General features: G+C 36.5%; 1 protein-coding gene across 2 annotated transcripts in view; it reads right to left on the bottom strand.

The window, feature by feature from the left end:
• Window positions 1–3,424: 3,424 nt before the first annotated feature.
• The window catches only part of SLC30A9 (solute carrier family 30 member 9), a 43,862-nt gene continuing 32,645 nt past the window's right edge, over window positions 3,425–14,641 (bottom strand). The window contains exons 16-18 of one of the 2 annotated variants that reach the window (XM_080344526.1): window positions 13,588–13,717; window positions 10,995–11,108; window positions 3,425–9,536 (exon numbers count right to left, since the gene is read on the bottom strand). In XM_080344526.1, the coding sequence (XP_080200652.1) occupies window positions 9,492–9,536; window positions 10,995–11,108; window positions 13,588–13,717 (289 nt within the window). In that variant the 3' untranslated portion in view covers window positions 3,425–9,491. The remainder of the gene's footprint in view (window positions 9,537–10,994; window positions 11,109–13,587; window positions 13,718–14,641) is intronic. The other variant, XR_013922131.1, reaches the window with a different exon arrangement.

The raw sequence follows: 14,641 nt of genomic DNA on the forward strand, positions 1-14,641 counted from the left end.
CAGGAAGCAAACCAGCAGGGAAAGCTGGCAGGGAAGGAGAGCACAAAGGTGTGCAACTAGAAGCAGCAGTTGGGTTTTCAAAGCTTGGAAAGATCCCCACAGAGGTGAGATCTAACAGCAGAGTCTATAAAAAGCTGATAAATGTGAGAGGTAGCAGCTGGGGCTGGAGAGGCAGGGAGAAGGGTAAGGAAGGGGTCCCTGGGGTGAGGGAGAACCAGACCTGCGAAATAACTGATGTGGAAAAGGCAGCACAGCTGGGGGGGGGTGATTCAGTGTGGTTCAGTAATGGCACATTTTACCACTCTTCCACCTGTTAACCATACTGGCAGGGCAATAGTTAAACCATGCTTCTGCTCTGCCATAACACTGAGCTATTCAGAGAAGCACGGCCCACTGCTGCGAGTATATATGCCCTTTCTCAAGTGCCAAGATGTCCCCAAAGACGATCTTTATGGTCCAAGTCAACCATTGAATCTCATGCATATGAAGTAATTTAGTTTTTAACTGATTTTCTTAAAAAAAGGTCATGTGCAATTATAAAAATATTTGTAATATTTTGATAAGATCAGTTGCAAAATCTAGCCCTCAGGAGTTCAGCTAGGCAGGAACTGCTGTTTTCTCTGCTACCTTCCCTCTGCTGAGGCACCTCTGTGACCAAAGCCAGTGGAAGGACGGTCAGAATAGGAAGTGCTTCCATCACAGTCAGGAGACTGAAACATCAGCATCCCAAGAAACACAGCATGAAGTGATATGTTTCAGCCTTCAGCCCATTGCACCTAAAACCCAGATAGTTCTACCTCTCCATGGGTGTTTCGTGAAGATTAGTGCTATTGCGGAACCAGAGCTATAGTGCGAAGCACTATAGTAAAACCCTTGAAGAAGGTAACAAGCCTTCCCGCAAAGTAGTTTGAGTGTATGCAGTACACAAAAACAGGCCACAGATCAAATCATGAGGATAAACCAGAACATCAATCTCTGAAGGAGCAGCATCCTTCTGTGGGAGGCTGGGGTGCTGAACAGCTACAGCACTGTGGAGTAGATGCAAGGACTCACAGGCACAAGGAGACTGAGGTTATGTTAGCACAGCAGCTTTAATTTTGCTCTCTCCTAATATCCAAGTCCTTAAGATACTGCCTTTGCAATGTCCTCTTCTCAGAGCTTTGCAATCATCAAGCTCACTCAGCATGGATGACAATGGAAGATGAGTACTGACTTGCAAAGTTTAGCTTTGGTTTGTAAACATGCACATAAATGACATCTCAAAAGGAAGAGCAAAGAAAGAACTCATCTTTCATTACCTGGCACTTATGCTCATCAGCACCATGGGTGACTACAAATGGTTCCTGAGGGCTTCAGCAGAAGGAACACATGAATACAGCTGCAGGTGTCAATCATTTAAATCTTACTGATACAGCAAACCAACACCACTGATCAGTACTCCTTGAGGGTGGCCTTTTTAAATCAAAGGTGATGTCTTGGTTATTTGCTAGCAAGTTCATACATGAACAGCTCTCCAGGGACAAATCCTCCCTGCTGCAGCATGGAGTCCCCTGGCATACTGGGCACATCTCAGAATATGACCTTGCCCTATGAATACAAAAACCTTCCTCAATAACCTTCAACATCTGAAGTATAAAAGCAGCTTCTACTACAGATGTATGGCATTAAGGGAAAAAAAACAAGCACAACCGAGCACAAGCAGCCACCACAAACTAGGAGTTTACTTAACTGAGTCAAGAGAAAAAAAAAAAATCTGACATAAACTTACATAACAATGTTGGGAAAAATCTAAAAAGCCCCTTTGTCCTTAAAAATGCTTTACTCTCACTCATCTGACAGATATAATTGCCACTACTAAGGCAGTCTTTTTAGAAAAATGGAAAGAAATAGTTTTGCTAACGATTCGAAGTAGTTTCCCATTATAAAAGTTATTACTAGATTTAGTTCTCATTTAGGAACAGGGTCATAGTACAGTAGAAAGTCTAATTAAACCTTTCAAAAATGCCTTGTAGTAACTTTAAGTGAAAAACTGAAAAGTCTTCTTGCAAAAGGATGTGAACCTGAAAGAGCCAACAACTGAACTACTTACTGAACTGATGGAAAGAGGGATTATTTTTCTAAAGGACAATCCAGAATGAGAAGCAGAGCAGCAAGCAGTTCTAACACAATCTCTTGATAAAAAGGAAGTGTAGGAAACACCCAGGTTATCTTTCCTGTCCACAGCATCAGAAAGACAGTTCCAGTGAGAGACTAATCTTACTAATTGGTATTGGTATCACCACCCAAAATAATGCTGCTCAACATGAGCTTGTGACACGCAGTCTTCAACAATCCCAGCACCACACATTAATATCCAGTGTGTTCCTGAAAGAAAATACCTTGAAAAAGGGAGTTTCTTTTAGGAGAGAAATTCCAATGAAATGAAACATCTTCATCAATTCAGACAAAAATCTGGTTATTGACAGGTTCATCTTCAAGTCACAGGATAACCCAGTTTATTTTTGAATGCAGAAAACTGGTACCTGAAGCATTACCTGCATGTGCTGATGAATTTGAGTCTTCTAGCAACCTGAACTTGATTGTTAAGGCTGAGGTGAACAACAACCTTCTCATCTTTCCTGAAGTACATTGCTTGACCACCTTATTTCTCATAGCTGACACTATACAGACAAAAATTCCAGTTTTTCCAGTTTCTCCAGTTTAACGTGCAGGCTTCTTCCTTTTTTGTTTCCTCTTTACAACCTCATACAGACTTTTTCAGCCCAAACAGAAGTAGTTCTTTCTATAACTGTGGAGATGACCAGTTTTCATCAGGATTAATGATAAAAAAGGCACTTTAACGAAGCAGACAGTATGTTAGATCCTAAGCTGACTAATTTCAAGTCAATACCTGGCTTTGCTGGGATTGTCACGTTACAGTTTTTACCTAAGTCTAATACATAAACTCAACCTCCTCAAGAAATTCTCCATACCCTTGACTACACACCGCTAAGGAAGCCGTCTCTCTTACTCTTACTACCTTTCTTCACATCATCCTTAGATCTGGCCCAGGACAGCCAACCAACTGCAGACAGAGGCAGGAAGAGCTCGCTCTGTCCTGGGGAAGGAACGGGGCTCTGGGGGGGTGAACAGGATGAACGGCACAGTTGCCAGGGAAGTTCAGATTATTAATAAATATGGCTCGGCTCTCCTGTGCAGGTTGCTCACGTACTGAGTGCACGCTATTTAACAGTGTATACTGTCGACAAAGGCAAATTGAATAACTAGCACAAATAGATGGATATAACCTTTGTTTTGCATCTATAAAATACTGATATATGCATTTTGAATTCAGAAATGTAGCAAATCATCAACTGCCTAAAGCCATTGTTATTGCTTACCTTTATGATATACATAAAATCACTTGAATTAACAGAACACAACCTTTACTGGCTATGCAACATTTTACTGAATAATTACAACTTGCAGACATTTTACAGGCTGGACGAAAGAAAGAACATATGCAGAGAAATATTTAAATGCCTACACTTCACAAATCAAAATGACTTCCCCATACTAATCTGAAGTAACCAAGACACAGAATGAAAAAGCCAATACACCGAATGGGGTGAAGAGAATACATTCGATTAAAAGGTTGCATGGAAAAACATGGTTCGACTTTGAGATTGCCCTTTGAAAGTTCTACCACCAGTGAAAATCCTCACCCTTGACTTTCAACTTTAATACAATTTTGGCAATAACCAAAATGTTTTCCTAATGCTGCTTCTCACATAATTCTTCAGCATCTTTAAGAGAAACTTACAAAAAATCCTTTTTATTACATCATTTCTGCAACATGGCGTATTTTTTTTCTTCTGTCTCAAGGTTTGAAGCGGCTGATCACAAACTCAAAGCTTTAAACATGATCTAAATTTAGGTTACAAAAAATCAAACATATCCTTGATTGTGGAGCTGAATTCCACTATTTTAATGGACACCTTCTCCCCATAACAGCACTGGGAATGCTGGCAACACAAAACTTTGATCACACTTACTGTTAAAGTAACACTTCTAGAAAGTAAACTAGAACTTTTATTTTAATTGGTGGGTTTGATTTACACAGAAAAAGAATTGTCCTCAAGAGCATTGTGCAATATAGAACAATTTACTGCCTATCTACTATAAGCTATTTTTTATTGTCTGTGGTATTTAAAAAATATACATCCTTTTCACATTACACTTCGAATGTTTTCTTAGATCATCACATTCTGCAAAGGAGTTAAACTAAAAATCTTGCTTATCCACAGACATTTAAGGAACCTGAAAAATATGGACTGACATATTAACCAATGATCACAGTCTATTTTAAGAATTACCATAGACCTTAGAAAACTGCACCATTTTTTCCTCCCCACAACATCTTCAGTATGGTGCTTCAATCATTTTCTGTCTGAAGAATCATTTTCTCTTTAATTCACTCTGGCTCCCGTTACCACAATTAAAATTAATCACCCTCCACACCTCACCAACAAAGCTCCAAACTGAGATTACACCATCACCCTTAGCAATAAGACTAAGTTTTCAGAGGGCAAATAGGTTTATACCTGCAAAGCTGAAGACCATATAGGGAAACAGTTAAACAGAGGCACTGATTTTCATCAAAGGAAAAAAGGAGATGAGTTTTTCCTGGGAGTGGGATGGAAGAATCACCTTCTTAATACTACAAAGAGCGTGTCATACTACATCGTTTTATGCATTCTAACTAAATACGATTTCTTACTGTTCTTTTCCTCTCCAGTCATCATTTCTTATTTCCGGCCACATTTTTTTAGATTGTTCATATTTTTCTATTCTCCAGTGCTCAACACCTTAGTTTTTTTTCCCTTCCTTGTATCCCGTTCTTTTTACCACACACTTCATTATAGTTTCTTTTCTTTTGCTTCAGCAAAGCCTGATTGACTGCAGTTACTACAGTCTATACAACCTGGCACATTTTATTTTCCTCAAAGGACATCCATTTCAAAAATCTAACTATTATGCTTTAAAGCCTGTTTCCCGTTTCTCTATAAAGATATAGTCTACTTTTGATCTTAATCATTTGTGTCTCACTAACAAGAAAGGAAAAATTACTTAAGCTACGCAATCCCTCTCCACAAAAAAATCTTTTTGGTACACCTCAACTTCTCATTCATATTAAGCAGGTAAACTGCAAAAGAGATGAGTGCTACTCTCTGCTCAGAGCTAACAATAAGAATAGAGGCAGCATGTTACTTAAGCTAGAAGAAAAAAAGCACGTTTTTATTATATATTTGCTTCTGCAGTGCGGGCCTTTAGGCATGCACAGAAGTTCACTTTTTGTACAGGAGTCAATATTCATCAATCGTTCTATCAAGCCAAAATGCCTTCAGAACATATGACTATCAAATGAAATACTCTTCTTTCAAATCTTAAACAATATGCTTCTGTGGATTCTTTCATAAGAAACACATATAAATCAACTTTAGAAAATGGATTATTTAATTGATAATTTTCAAAAATGGCCACAGTTTCAATACACAAAAGCCTAAAATCCCTTTGCCGCAAGCCTGCACTGGATGCACACAATCATTAGCTCAGGTACTTCCACAATGCAGATTTTTTTCTTTGTTATGGAAAAAAGATAAGTCAGCTAAAATGATAACAAATAAAGAGAGCACAGAGTTGCAATCAGTGTATTACCTAGACAAAACACATGTAAAGCTCTTCCCTATACTCTTCTTTATCAAAGAGAGACCAGTAAAAATCTCTCAGTTAAAACTCAGTCTTCAGATATAACTGAAAAATCTGCATCTGCCAGAATCCAGAAACTGGATCCAGTTCTGGCTAACATGATTTGTAGCTTTCAAAACAGCAATCGCTATTGTCAACTATCCATGACCAAGAAGTACAGTACAAAATCCAGAGATCAAGAGTAGCATCTAGCCCTGCTATTAAAATAAAGGCTCCTCATGGCTTCCTCTTCTAAAAGTTATTAAAAAAACAATAAAATCTGTGCAGGAATTCAAGGAGGGAGAAAAGCAGAGGCTAAAAATCCTTCAGCTTGAATGGAGTCACAGAGGATAAATGATCCAAGTTGTCCTTAAAACATATGTTCTCCTGTTCCCAGAGTCTCTGCTACTCCTAGACCAGAACAGAGAGCAAACAGTCTCTGCTAATACCATAGGCCACTGAAGTAGTTATTACTACAACAAGCTTAATGAACACTTTACAAAGCATAGGAGTAGAGGGTGACCACATCAAATACTGAATTCCGCAGTGTATTAGGGAGACAATCTAGATTTGAAACAATTTAAATCTGAAAATCACTTCAGAATTTTATCTTTTCTAGAAAAACAAATTATACAGGAAAACAGGTATTACTAATGTCCAGACAACTTTGACTTAAAACGCATTAAGATCATTGGGCATGTTGGAACACCAAGACAATTTTTTCAAACATTGCAGGTATTACAGAATTATGAGACATTGCACAACACGTAAGCATCTTTCACAAAGCAAAGGACACCAGTACTTTGAACAACATTTGAAAAAATAGAACCTGCAAGGTCATTCTACGGAGATAAATTTTAGAAGATCACACCTTAATTGAAAAAAATCCTAGAATATAACTTCATTGTTAGCTAAATCCTCACTCCTCCTTAAAATTACTCTAAAAGAAACATTACATTTGTGATAAAGAGAAAAAAAACAAAACATTCCTCCACACAAGTTTTCTTTAATTCTGAGAATGCTATTGCGTGAGTGTACCAGCTGAACATTTTCCACAAAAACCACTAAAATAAAAGTAAACTAAGTACTTGGACCCACATCACCTCAAGTTTTAGATCATAAAGACAGAAAAGAAAAACTCACAAGGTACCATCAACACCAGCGTGCCTACCATCTTGTGGTACATCACCATCCAGGTTGTTTTCAAAAATGGAACTGGGTCCTCAAACTACACAACTGTTAGGTACCCAAAAACATTCAAGTTCTGGCTTCTTAAATTTAACATATTGTGATGCTATAATCAGTAATGTAACCAGGAGACTAGGACTTGAATTTTATCTTGGAATACAAACAAAAGGTCTGTGGATGGGTATGCTTCTGTCTCAGATAAGGAAATTAAGACTAGAATTCATTGGAATTACATCTCTGATGAATAACAAAACATTTTTATAAGCTCCTGGAGCAGATGCCCTGTAAGAATATAAACTCATGCCCCATCTTAAACAAGATTTGGGAACGCCTCAGTATTGAGATGACATTTACTAACCTCTCAGTGAAACTCCTGCCCTGAAAAGCGCATACTACCACTACTCATTCATCAGTAATTCTAGCTCACAAACCACTCGGATCATACTGGCTGGCTTCACTAACCTCCCCAGTAAGAGCATATTCTCAGTTTGACTTCTCTTCAGGTTTTTAAGATTTCTAGAATAATGAGTTTACCAACATGTTTATTCAAATTCAAAATCCATTTAAATATTCTAGGAAGAAGGAAAGAGGTTATGCATTATCAGAATCCAGTGCTCTTCATGAATGAGACGAACATCAGCAGAGTGCATAATGAAATGAGATGAAGTTTACATGGAAGAGTGAGTAGAAAGGTAAATGATTTATAACGTGCTAAAATATGCCTTATTTACTTGATACAGTGTTACCTTTAGACTGCATTTTGAATCATCGGGTTTAAATATGCTAACTAGTTCTACAATAGGAGAAAAGATAAAGCCTTCTTTCAGATTAGACATAATAATACACTATAAAGAAGGCACCAATGAACTGGAATTATGGACTAAAGAGCCTACTTTGCCCACAACTACTGTATGTAAATCCCCATCTGTAACTAAACCCTGGAATGTTTTTCTACTGAAAGTGACCAGCATGCAAAGTGCTTTGCAGTTGTCAGAAAGCATGCTATTAATATTTTTAATTCTCATAGTTCACTGGTGACACTTAGTATGAAAAAAAAAAAACCAAAACATTTTAAAAAGCTTTTAGTCAAATCTGGACATATTGGTCTCCACAATTACTATTTGCTGCAATGTTTATAATTTTATCTTAAATTGATGTTTGAAGATTTGTGTTTCTTATCAACATTTCTTCCTTAAGCAAGTCAGTCATTACTCAGCGACTGAGTGACTAGGAGGGTCTTACTACCACCTCTCACCCATGAGGAATTCTCATTTTACTGAAATATGTTAAAGTGCATAAAAGGTTTCCCTCAGAGTTATTTATATGCAGTGATTTCACATTTCAACTTGCATGACCAGTACCCTTGGCTTTACTAATAAAGACTGGGTCTCAAAGAATCTGGTACAACTTGGGTGCCTATTGCAGAAAGACTTGAGGCTGATTGTGTGCAGTGCTAGAATTGCACATTTCAAAGTTATAAACTCTAAGCACTTATCTCAGGATTGTTGAGGACCACTGATAGATTTACTTTCCCAAACAAGCAAGGTCAATTCTTCAAAAACAGAAAATGGTTTAGAATTCAGATAACAGAAAATGTCTAGAGGTAAATAAATTAAAAATACAATGTATTCATTTGTTTAATTATAAATAGTTCTAATACATTTTTTGCTATTGTAACTTCCAACTACATCTCTTACACCTTCTAGCAAAGACCATTTCTGACAAGACAGTCTATTAAAAGTATAAAAAGCAAAAAGTGCCAGGTAACTTTTAATAGGCGCTACCATAAATATCTCCCAGATTACATCTGAAGACATTTACAAATAAAAGAACAAGTGTCAAAGTAGAGAATAAAGAACAAAATTTAAACCAGAAGAAGTTCACTGAAATCTCTACACAGTAATTTCTTCACAGTAACTTAAGGTACTCTGGCTAACCACATACAGGTGACTCCACTGAGGAGAAAAATCTTATTTTTCTGAAGTGCAGCTGGTAATTGCAATGGTGGCAAAAAGCAGGTTTCCAGATCATGGTACTTGACAGAAGGTCAGTGCCTCTTTGAAAGAACTTATCTCATAGAAAAGAAAAACTGTGAAACAATCACACAGTTGAAATCTTACAATTAGTTTAAGATTGGCAGGTTCCACTGGAACAAACTCTTCCTAGCTAATCTTAATATCTCCCAAGAATCTTTAATGATATCTTGAAAGAAACTGGAGAAGTGCAAACTCACTGCATAGGGACACAAATGGAAAAACTAAGTGTGTTGTATATTTTCACAGGCAGCTAATATTTGCCTAACTAGACCTCAAGTTCTGAATTGCAGTAAATATACTCTGACAGACTCTCCTGTGGAATTTAAGTCAAGTAGCTTTTTAAAACTTATTTTGCCATGGAAATTTTTGTCTGTGAGTCTAGCGCTCTTCCAGAAACAGAGCAGTGCAAACAGCCCAGGAAGCTCACAGCACATGTAAGCGAGGTACGGTGCTGAGGTCGCTGCAATTTCAGAAGCTTTTCAGCCCTTTACACGACTTCTTTCCCAAATAGTAGCAACCTGAAGATTTCTTCTGCCCAGTCTATAGTATCTCCAAATCCACATGACGAACGTCAGGATTTCGTTGCTGAAATGAAATTCAACAAAAAATACATTTTTTTTTAAAATATTCAAACACTTTTGTACATGAATGCAAATAACATTTTTGGTATGATGTTGGCAACTGGATAACAAATTCCCTTTTCTGGTAAGATAGGGACTATTTTAACACAGGGACTACTTCAAAAGCAGGAATAGCTTCAACAAACACTGCCCACACTATAAGCAAGTTTTTGAAGACTAAGTCATCTTTTTGTTTGACAAATACTTTTCAATGCCACAGATAAATTAGTTCTTACGCTTTATAAATTATGAAGTAGCTCGCTTGATTTTAAAAAAGCAGTTTTTATACAAAACTCTTTAAATAAAACTTCCTTAAACTGAGATATATATGTTTAACAGATATTTTCCCGAATAACGGATAAGATTGCTGAAATAATTTTTTCTGTGCCATTGAAGCTATTTATAAAGATTCAAAATACTGTTTCTATTAAGAAATCTGCATTTTCTGATATTGCAGGAAATAGGTTATCGTCATTACACGGATTGTAAAATCCATGAGATGTTTACTGAAAGTCACTGACTTCAAAGTCATCTGGCATGTAAATCTGACTAGCATATTTAGTAAAGCATATTCAACAGCAACACAATCACTGAAATCCCTGCCTATCCCAAAAACCAGTACTCATGCTTATAAAATAATTAGTCATGATTGTACTTCTCAAAAAACACAAAGAGCTGGATCTGCTGGTACAATTAAACTCAAAAATAAATTTTGGTTTTTAAAAAGCATCACTGTAGGAACAGAAACTAAAACTAGAATATTTATCAAATATAATAAGAAAGGACAGACATGGTCTTGAGCAGTGTCTCCTCATGAATAGGAAAGGCAGTCATGACAGGACTGTATTTGTCTGGCAGTCAGTACACTTATAGTTCTGTATTCATGCCAGAAAAGGTAAGATTAACAGCCACAGTTATACAATAAAAAATGGAAACAATCCTGTGTCGCATCAATCAAAGGATATTTAAATCGCAGAAGTAAACTGTACTGCTTCAACCAGAGCAAAGTCCTCATCGCACACTGATATATTTAATACAATGCTAAGTACCAGATTTAGAAAAAAATAAAATAGAAGATTGAAATTTGCTTCTTTACAGTTAAAATAGAATTCAGTAAGTTGTAACTAACCTGATATTTTGAGAATACAGTAACAAAGACACGATTAGGTCTCATTTCACAAAAATATTGTTCTACAGTGTTATAAAATTGAACAAAATACATAACAAACAGATCAACAACAAAGCAAGGCTTTCCTGCTGGTCAGAACTTTGTTAATGATTCTATAGCAAGAAAATTTGCATTAGGATTATCAACCTCTTCCCCCTCCCATATTTACAAACAAGATCCCAAAAAGCAGATACAGTGATACTGTTTAAATTATATCACAGAATAAGTACTCCCTAATAAGCAGCTACATTTTACCTTTAAGTCCTTCTCAAGTCTGTCTACTTCAGCTCCCAGTGTGTCAATAATATTCTCACCATGCTTAAGCATGAAGGCTTCTAATTCTTCAAGGGTTTTCACTTGTTGAATTTCCTAGGAAGAAGTCAAATTTAAGAGACTGAGGTGAGTGAAAGAAAGGAATAACACTACAGAGGGTCCTGACATATTTCAAGCAGGAGAGGGAGGAGGGGAGGAAAAAAAAAGACAAACAAAAAAAACACACAATAAACAACAACAAAAAACACACCAACCAAACAAAACCAAACCACAGAACACCCACTTCTCAGCTTTTGCCATTTCCTTTCAAAGCAGCCTCAACTCTTTAGTCTAAAAGACACAAAAGGATAGGACAGCTGGCTTACCATTACATCTGCACTTGACATAAACCCTTCTATCTTTAATGGGTTTTCTCCTTTATTTTCCAAGTAAGTTTAGAGAATTTCACTCATTTTCTAGAAGTTTCTGGGATACCCCCTGCTCACAGCAAGGCAGAGCAGGGTACCCCTATGTATTCTTTCCTCATTTTCATACATTCTCACTGTTCCGTTCCACTGCTTACTCTGGGCATCGCATTACCAAGTCATCTGAAAACCCATAAGGATTACTACGAATGCTGCTGCTGTAAATACAGCTCCTCCTTAATATCAAAAAACTCAAAGGCAGTTGGTAAGAACTCAGACTGGAGACCCACAGCTTACAAAATTGAAGAAACAAGGTTAAGGAGGACGGGACTCTATGCTCCTCCCTCCAAAAAGCCATAGACATCAGAAGCACCAAAGCAGGTATTACCGCATCATCACGAGCCTTCCTTAGAGACCATACACCAAGAACCAAGTCAGCCACCAGCCATTTGCCCTGTAGTATCTCACCGTATTTTAGGTGATACAGCTGCAGTATGTTTATGACAAATAGGTTACTGCCAACAGACACAGTAATTATTAAATAGCTAATTCTTGTATATACAGTTAGAACACAAAAGCAATTCAGTATTTCCCCCCATTACTCTAAAACTGAAGAGGAATAACATAATTGAACGAGCTCAAAAGATATCACAAGCACAATAAGCTAGGATCATGGCAAGACTAAAAAGAAAAAGAAACAAGATTAATCTGAATGACAGCAATTCAACAAATATTTCACAACTTTAGAAAAAGCAAAATGTTGCTATCAATGCTAATTTTACGAGCTAGTTTTTTGAAAAAGGCAAACGCTAAATTTGCCCTTTACTTAGGGTAGCTGAGTCTCCCTGAAAGCAGATATCCTGCAATAACAGCTTCACAGCTGACACCAGCTTACTACATGAAACTACCACAACCTGTACGAGCAACAGTTGCCAACCTAGAAACAATCACGAAGAACTTTCCCAACAATGCCAGCTGGAAGAACCAGTGAAGACCGCATGCAATGGCCAAAGGAAATAGTGGGTAAGGATCAGAAGCCATCAAAGCCTTTGAAAGGAAAAGTCACGCACTGAACAGCTGTAATAGCAAAGCAACTGAGACCTGGCAATATAAAAGCAAACAAAGCTGCAGTGCCTCAGTTGTAAAAAGCTGACAGTATTCTTCCTCTCAAAAATGTATTAGATTGAAATCCAATACATTAACAGGTCACTTAGTGCACTATGTATCTATAATATACATACATTCTTATTTTGACATTAAAGGGCAGTACTTTTTAAAATCTGGGACAATAACTACTGGTTTTAAAAACTGCAGTAATTTAAATGTAAACTCAGCTTCCAAGTTGTGTTTAACAAACAGACATAGAATGCAGACACATCTGATACCTACTTTTCATTTTGAAAGGGTAGCAAAGACAGAAATCTCGTAGGTAGACAAGCAAACGTGTATAAGCATATGACTGGTAAAAACGGGTAAGCAACCAAAACATTTTGCCCACTTAAAACTCTTTGTAATTTAGATAAATTATTATTTACTTCATAGCTTTGCCACATGGAATCCAGCTGGAAGCAATTTTGCATTTCTATTTTGAAGAGAGGGATTAAGAAAAGCTACTCTGAACTACACTAAAATCAGAGACAGACACTGATCTAAGGTTGTTTAATTGCTGAATGCTGTCAAAATGCTCACTCATGCGATGCACACAATCCACATTCAAGCCCAGCCTGAATGGCAGGATCTGTAAACCCTAGCAGTGCATCTTCAGCACCCAAGGTGGATGGCTCTACCAAAACAGATGCTTATTGTCAGGTAACAGGCTTCCAGTTTTAACTACAGGCCTTGTTAATTCAATTAAAAAAAAAATATGAGAAAAATTACATTCTCATCAAAATTTTTTTTGGACAAATCTGCATTTTCTAACAAAAAATTTAATTAAAAACACTACCCAAGTCGTGCTTAACCCAGAAGTGGCTCCATTTCAGTAACACATAATATTATTCTGTGTATTGATATTTAACACATTCACACAAAGTAAAAAAAAATCCACAATTCTTCAAAATGAAGACGTGGAACGTATCTCACCACTTGAAAATCTTGTTTTCAGACATACTTGAAATTGGAAAGTAAAAATCAAATGCTAAAAGTTACAAAATCATTTTTTAAAAACATACTTGTAGCAGCTGTTCAATGTCTTGTTTTTCCAGGTAAGAACGAGTAACAACCCGTCCATCAAAGTCTACTTCTGCCTTGAATCTCACTTTGCTCATTCCCATGTCTGTAGCTTTAACATCATGAATTGCTCTGAAACACATAATTTTTGAAGAAAATGTAGAACAACATAAAACAAACAACTAGCTAGTTTGACTTCTGATGTTAACAATATCAACACAGTAAAATGATCGTGTAATTTTAAAAAGCCATTGCCTTTGACAAACATTTCCTCATTTTGTCATTTTGTCACTTCTATTCAAAATTACAACTGATGGAAGAAAAGGTTATGGATATTGTGTTTGGAATTTATTTTTGATAATACTGAACTATTGATCATGACTAATCACAATACAGCTGTTTGTAAATGCTGCACTTGTGTATTTATTTGAAGTTTTCTAATAGATGATAGAACACAAATGTTCCAATACATTTACTTTGGACATTTGAAGACTTCTGTTTGTTCTATAGCACAGTTTTGCTCCAGTTTGTTAGACAAATTCCGTGACATGAATACAGGTAATAAACAAAAAGTCCTCTTTTTCAAGGACTAAAATATATGTAGCAAAGTCAGGCCAGAAAAAAAAGACTAAAATATGGGATATAAATCTCAAAGAAGTTTCAAATTTTTAAAATTCTTTATTTATTCATTTCCAAAGCAAAACAGAAAAAGAAGTATCTGAGGTCAACTATAAAATATTGCAAAGACTTCAGTTGTATTAACAGAAAAATATAATCTTGACAATTTTTAAAATTCTAACACAAAATTTAGATTTGGCAAGAAAGCTCACTTGATGGAAAGTACTAAACATTTTTCCTGTTCATTTTACTAAGTTGTGCAATTTCCCAGCTTCTTGTAAATTAGCGTGCTCTTTGTTTTAAGCAAATTTACTCTTCCCAACTAGAAATGTTTCTTCTCATCTTAATATTTATAAATGAAAAGTGACTTCACAGGAGGCGCAAGAAGAAAGTGGAAGGCATGTATTCAAGAAGCAGCCTTCTACAGGGAACTGCCTA

This window comes from Nesoenas mayeri, assembly GCF_963082525.1.
Source record: "Nesoenas mayeri genome assembly, chromosome: 4".
NCBI classification, from domain to species: domain Eukaryota; kingdom Metazoa; phylum Chordata; class Aves; order Columbiformes; family Columbidae; genus Nesoenas; species Nesoenas mayeri.